Here is a 7,178-nt window from a genome sequence, read left to right as displayed (position 1 = left end):
ATATATATATATATATATATATATATATATATATATATATATATATATATATATATATACACATATATAAATATACATATATATACACACATATATAAATATACATATATACATATATATATAGAGCTACAGATATATATAAACACATACACACACACACACACACATATATATATATATATACACATACATACATATATATACATACATATATATACATATATATACATATGTACATATAAATATATCTATATATATGTACATATATATATACATACACATGTGTCATTGCCGAGTCTGATGTCTCGGAGGTTTTCCGCAAACCGGTCAGCCAAGTGGCGTCCTGTTTGACAGATGTATAGAGAAGGACAAAGAGAGCAGGAGATGCAGTAGATGACGTTGCTAGAAGTGCAGGTGAAGGAGTCAGTGATATCATAGGGTCGATGATGGGTGCCTGTGAGGAGGGTGGTGTTGGAGAGTTAAGGGCAAGTGCGGCAGCATGGGCGAGAGCAGGGGAACGAGCTAAGAGATAAATTGGTTATAAGAGAATTCAGAGATGACTGTGTTGGTCTGTAACGTAAAGGATAATAACATATGAGTGAAGAAATATCAAAAACTCTAAGTAGAAGGAAACTGTGGAAGATGAAAAACCAAAGGAGATGACAAAAAAAGTGCAATAAATGGCAAGAGGCTGTATAGAAAAACTTAGAGCTTTGTCTTAGGAAATTGCTAATGTCCATGCCCTCTAAGCCCATGCAATGGACAAGGAATTGATAACCTAGAAGTTAGTGTGAATTTATCAACATATATTTTGGTCATAAGTGGTATCAGATGTTAGTGCAAGAGAGACAACACACTGGTATGGTCATGTGATGTGTATGGATGAGGACAGCTGCACAAGGAAGTGCTAATTGCTAAATGTGAATGGAACTTGTGGGAGATGTGGGACAAAAGTAGTGAAGATCAACCTCACGTTGTTGAGCCTCACAGATGAGATGACAAAGGACTGAAATGATTGGCTGTTGTTAAATGATGATGACTATACTGTATATTCCTTAGAGTGAAGGGAAATATTCCCAGTTGTTTCATGTGTCTAGTGTTCTCATTTTGTGCCTTTTTTTCTTATTTACATGCAATGCACAATCCTTGTTTTTGTTTCCACTACTGTGATTTGCTATGACCAACTTGCATGCTCTCCCTCAGTTTTTCTCTGTCCCTAATCTGCCAATCCCCCTTTTCACATTCCATCTCCTTTCTTTCTACTTCTTTTCCTATGCTGGTATTGTTTGACTTGTTTAACAGGATCTGATGAGTTGGTGGATTGTCTCATGTTCCAATGTAATTTTCTATGGTTGGATGCCATTCCTAATGTCAACCACTTACAAAAATAAAGAGCTCCTATAATTGAAGGAGAATAGAATAGAAGAGGAAATAGAGAGAGAGAAATAGAGAGAGAGAAATATAGAGAGAGAAATATAGAGAGAGAGTGGATGTGATGATTTCAGGGAAGGTGATGTGAGAAGGCAAAATATGATGAGAGTGTAGTAGGGGAGAGAGTAACATAGGAAAAGTGGTTATATTCACGTTTTGCATAAATCTCAAGAAGTCAAAATAGAAAGTCACACAATCACACTTGTTAAGCAAATACACTTCTGAAATTTATAGGTGTCATGTATCTATTATCAAATCTACAAACTAAGATCAAATATCCATAAACTATATGCAATCTAGCCTTGGATTACACATCATGACTGGTGACCTTTGATTACAACAAACTTGATGTGACTCAATGATGTATAATTTAGTTGTCAAGCTTATACACTTACACTTGGGGCTTTAACCTCAGAATTATCTTAAAACAAGGCCAGATATTTGAATACAGAATATAAACATGAAAATAAATACATATACACTTAATATAAATTCAATAAAGTGATAATTCAGTGATGTGTGTCAGTATGTGGAAATGAAAAGTCATAGTACATTTCTGGAGAGAGGGAAAAAAGCAACAAGAATGCAAGGTAATGAATTTTATGCTGTGAGAAACAGCAAAGTTCAATGTTTTGGGCAGTGGATCGTCATCGAAAACAAGCAGAGACAGAATGACTTGTGGGGAATGACACAAGTTCCATGAATGTATTATTTGCAATGAAATCTGCATGGTGAAATTAATAATGAGAGTGAGTAAAGTGGAATGGTGTTTTACAGTCATGATAGTGTTTTACCAGCAAATGAAGATAAGGTGCAAAGGTGTGTGAGTGTTTTAGGGCCAAGTGTATGCATGTATATAGGGAAGTGTATATGTACATACAGGGGTGTGTGTGAGTTTGTAATATAGGTATATGTGTAAGGAAGGGAGAATAAGGCACAATGGTTTATGTGGAAATGGAAGGAGGTAAAATACAAAGGAGGGAGTTTTTCAGTGTGTGAGTGAAGGTAGTGTTATTGGGAGGTAGTTTTTCCAAAGAAAACAAAGCAATTATTAATTCCTCTTGGGTAGGCTGTGTTCATGCTGCAAGCAGGAGGCAAGTGATTCTGTGGTGTAAAACAACATCAGTATAATAGTGACTACACACTATTATACTGCAATATTGCTTTACAATGTGCTTTACATGATGTAAAACACTGTGCAGTATAATTACTCATAAATATAATTGTACTCACATGTATTACTCATAAGTATAATTGTACTGACATATGTTCATACAATCATACATATAAATGTCCCTATATACATGCATGTGCATGTATATGTACATTACTCTCACCAGGATAAAGTAACTGCTAGTTAAGAACAAAAGCCGCTTAATATATAGTATGAAGCCAGGTTTTTATACATGATCCCAACCTTGAAATTTGGTGTGCTTTAAGGGGAACTTACAGTTAAAAAGAATGTCACTAAAATATTTATGCCATATCTAATTTATAATAACCTTATATAAGACTATTGTATATTGGATACTGTTTCATTGGTGCACAAACAATAATGTGATTTTTTTATCCAACAGCTCACAAATTCTACAGATGGACAAACTTATACAATTGTTGCTTTGACATTGCAGTTCTATCCATAAATTAGAAACACTTTATCTTTTCAAAACTATATCAATTTTGATGCTTTAACTTTGTACCACTTCAAGGCATAATATTCCATTAAAAAAAAAAAAAATTTTTTAATGAAAAAGATGGGGAGCTGATATGGTTGATGTTCAGCTTAAACTTCTGCAAATTGATGTCTAATGGAAAACATAGGGGATGGAAAAGAATTTCAGAGTTACAACTCTAAGAAGGAAGATTGAGAAAAATGTTTACGAGATTTGGAGAATGGAAGAGTTGATTATGAGAAGAGGTGCAAAGGAAGGAAAAATCAAATGGATTTGTGAGGGGGAAAAAAAAAAGGTTTTTCCTTGGAAGATCACTGTAGCATCAGTAGAAAGGCTGGAGAGAAGTATATCAGCTGGTTTATGGTTAAGTATGTTGGTGAGTGAAAGTTTATCTATTAGTCACATGGCCTTTCTATGCTTAGATGTAGTTCAGAATGAATGAGTGTGGCAGCTATCCACTACAAGATTCATGATCAGTACTCAAAAGGTTGAGTGCACTTGTGCTTTGAAGATATTCAACAACTCTTTGTGGCTGAAATATGTCCAATTTCTGGAGAGTAAATCTAGTTTTGGATGCATTCTTGGCAATATTAAACATAATAGTTTTGTGTTATTTTATGTTACTTTAAGCAATAACTTCCTGACAACATCATACTCCAATATTCAATACAATACCCTGTATCAGTTTTCATGCAGTTAGATGTCACTTTCATTCTATTATAACACTTTCATCCTGTTATATCATTTTGTAACAATATATCATTGATAAATATTTATCTACACCCACATATAAATCATTGTAAGCTAATTCTTTTATTCTTCTACTTGTTTCAGTCATTTGACTGTGGCCATGCTGGAGCACCACCTTTAGTTGAGCAAATCGACACCAGGACTTATTCTTTGTAAGCCTGGTACTTATTCTATCAGACTCTTTTGCTGAACCACTAAGTTACGGGGGATATAAATACACCAGTATCGGTTGTTAAGTGATGTTGGGGGGGGGGGACAAACACAAACACACATACATATACACACATATATAAATATATATATATGACAGGCTTCTTTCAGTTTCCCTCTACCTAATCCACTCACAAGGCTTTCGTTGGCCTGAGACTACAGTAGAAGACACTTACCCAAGGTGCCACGCAGTGGGACTGAACCTGGAACCATGTCGTTGGTAAGCAAGCTATTTACCACACAGCCATTCCAGTATAAATTTCTTTGATAAGTTATTTGAAATAATGTAAATTTTCTGGACTGTAAGACCTATTGTTTGTGTTTTTAATGTTTTACACTACAGTTTGATTAACCTAAGTTGTTTAAGCTTGGAAAAGTGGACATATGATAATGTGGATATATAGACTCATTTTTATATTTGTTTTAAAGGAAGTTATGCATTCTATGATCTAAAGGAGGAATATTTAATCAAATTTTCATAATAATCTGACCAGAAGTAAATATACTATAAGTATTTGAATAAACAAATTCCTTTTTAGGTATTTTTTGCTCAACCATTACACAGCTGATCTATTGATTTAAAAATTTTCAACAGGATATTCAGAGTCAATACACCTTTATTCATCTTTGTTGTTTCACATTCATGCCACAGGCCACTCTAAGTGATTTTGCTTAGCTAATTTTTGTTTTAATTTACATAGATACACATGCAATCATGTTTATTATCCTCATTTCAATATAATTGTATAAAATTTGTTCATGCTGTTATTTTATAATTCATATAATTATGAACAAATCTCCCTCATTTTACACAATTTTAATTTTCAAGGTGACTCTTGAAAATGATCTACCATGTAAGCTGAGGGACAACTTTGTCTGTGTGTGTGCATGTGTGTGCATGTAAAAAAAGCAGGCTGGGAGTACATGGTTAGTGTTCCACAAAATATTCAATATAGTATGGAAATAGAAAGGTGGTGAACTGGAAGAATTGTTAGCACATTTGACAAAATGCTAAGTAACATTTGTTCTAGCTTTATGTTCTGAATTTCAGTTCTGTCGAGGTTAACTTTGCCTTTCATCCTTTCAAAGTCAATAAAATAAGTACGTACCAATAGAACACTGGGGTTTATGTAATTGATTAGCCCCCTCCTCTAAAATTGGAAATAGAAATGACATCAAAAGACTGTTGTATGTTGGAAATAATATATATATGTTTACAAGTAAAACTTGCAAACTGCACAGTGATTTCATTCTTATCAATAAAGCATTTTTCTTGACAATGAAAAGTAAAACAAAAGAAGTGTAATACAGAGATTAGTTTAAAAGGTAGGAGAAAAATAGTTGATGCTACTTTATGGACAGATATATAACTGAAAATAACATCAAGTGTGTATACTTTGACTTCATCAACTTTAAAGCTTCTTTCAATATGATTTAGAGAAAGGCTAAGTGGATGATGATGACAGCAACAGGTGCAGACCCTCAGATGGTGTGAAGTATAAAGACAATGCAACAATACTGAACTGACAAGAATAGCCATCTAATGGATTGATTTGGAACACACATGGGTCTGAGAAAAGGTTGCATGCTATCCTTCAACTTTTTAATATCTTAAAATTTTTCATGAGATAACTTAAAAACTTAAATAAAAGTTTGGCACTCACTGACACTCTTTCCATTGATATTAGATATGCTGAGAACACAGTCCATGATTCTGATAAATTGAAAATATCCACTAAACAGGTAGAGAAGCATATAAAAAGTAATGTGTAGATATCAATAGTGTAAAGTAAAAGATCATGTTATCTAGTCCAGACATGATCACATTAGATGGTTCTAAAAATAGAACACGTCACAGAATTTGTTTCTTGGCAGGGGAGTGCCAGATGAATAAGAAAACACATACACACACAAAAAAAAAAAAAATTTAGTCACATAAGCATAGGAGTGGCTGTGTGGTAAGTAGCTTGTTTACCAACCACATGGCTCCGGGTTCAGTCCCACTGCGTGGCACCTTGGGCAAGTGTCTTCTACTATAGCCTTGGGCCGACCAAAGCCTTGTGGGTGGATTTGGTAGACGGAAAACTGAAAGAAGCCCGTCGTATATATGTATATATATGTGTGTGTGTGTGTGTGTGTGTGTGTGTGTGTGTGTGTGTGTGTGTGTGTGTGTGTGTGTGTGTGTGTGTGTGTGTGTCTGTGTATGTGTGTCTGTGTTTGTCCCCCCAACATCGCTTGACAACCGATGCTGGTGTGTTTACGTTCCCGTAACTTAGCGGTTCGGCAAAAGAGACCGATAGAATAAGTACTAGGTTTCCAAAGAATAAGTCCTGGGGTCGATCTGCTCGGCTAAAGGCGGTGCTCCAGCATGGCCGCAGTCAAATGACTGAAACAAGTAAAAAAGAGTAAAGAGTAAGAGTAAGCATCTTAATCAATGGACGACTAAAAACATGATCTGGAACAGGCAGGGCATCAGTCAGTGACTTGATATTAGACAATACACCTTTGTTTCCTCAAATGCAATCTATGCCTTTGCAATGCTGATCCAAAATCTGAAGATGTACACATCACTTCTGAGGTAATTAAAAGGAAGATACTGAGATGGTTCAATCATGTACTATAAAGTCTACCATGACTATATAGTTTAACTATGTAGAGCTAGCATTCCACTATGACTTCCCAAACCCTGGACCTTATGGCTGACCACCTATGAAGTGAACCACTCAGATTTGCAAACCCACTACTTGCAACAGTAGAAAGAAGAGCATCCATTTGAAGAGGGTGGTCATGGTCCACTTGGCATGAGAAAGCAAGGGTCAAGAGAGGCCTGGCTCTTTAGTATCTTAAGTTACAAGTAACTTCATGGCTAGTGCCATGAAAAATAAAACATCCATAAATCAGGAAAAAAAGTACACTCTAAAACATAAATAGAGCAGATATGCCATAACTAAAAATATACTGCTCAATAATATAAATATACAGGGTGTTCAGGCTAAATTTGACAGTTTGCATTAAAAAAAACCACAATATCCCATCAAAAAATAAAAGTATTTTAAAAAAATCAAAAAATATAAACTAGACTATGGCTGGGAGATTACTCAAAGTAGCTGCCTC

General features: G+C 34.8%; 1 protein-coding gene across 1 annotated transcript in view; it reads right to left on the bottom strand.

The window, feature by feature from the left end:
- Positions 1-5,807, bottom strand: part of LOC106875976 (uncharacterized) — a 31,802-nt gene extending 25,995 nt beyond the window's left edge. The window contains exon 1 of the mRNA XM_052978536.1: positions 5,729-5,807. Within this exon, the coding sequence (XP_052834496.1) occupies positions 5,729-5,743 (15 nt within the window). The 5' untranslated portion in view covers positions 5,744-5,807. The remainder of the gene's footprint in view (positions 1-5,728) is intronic.
- Positions 5,808-7,178: the final 1,371 nt, after the last annotated feature.

The sequence above is a fragment of the Octopus bimaculoides genome, chromosome 2 (assembly GCF_001194135.2).
Source record: "Octopus bimaculoides isolate UCB-OBI-ISO-001 chromosome 2, ASM119413v2, whole genome shotgun sequence".
NCBI classification, from domain to species: Eukaryota; Metazoa; Mollusca; class Cephalopoda; order Octopoda; family Octopodidae; genus Octopus; species Octopus bimaculoides.
Note: the sequence above shows the minus strand (reverse complement) of the source record. Positions and strands in the feature narration are given on the sequence as shown.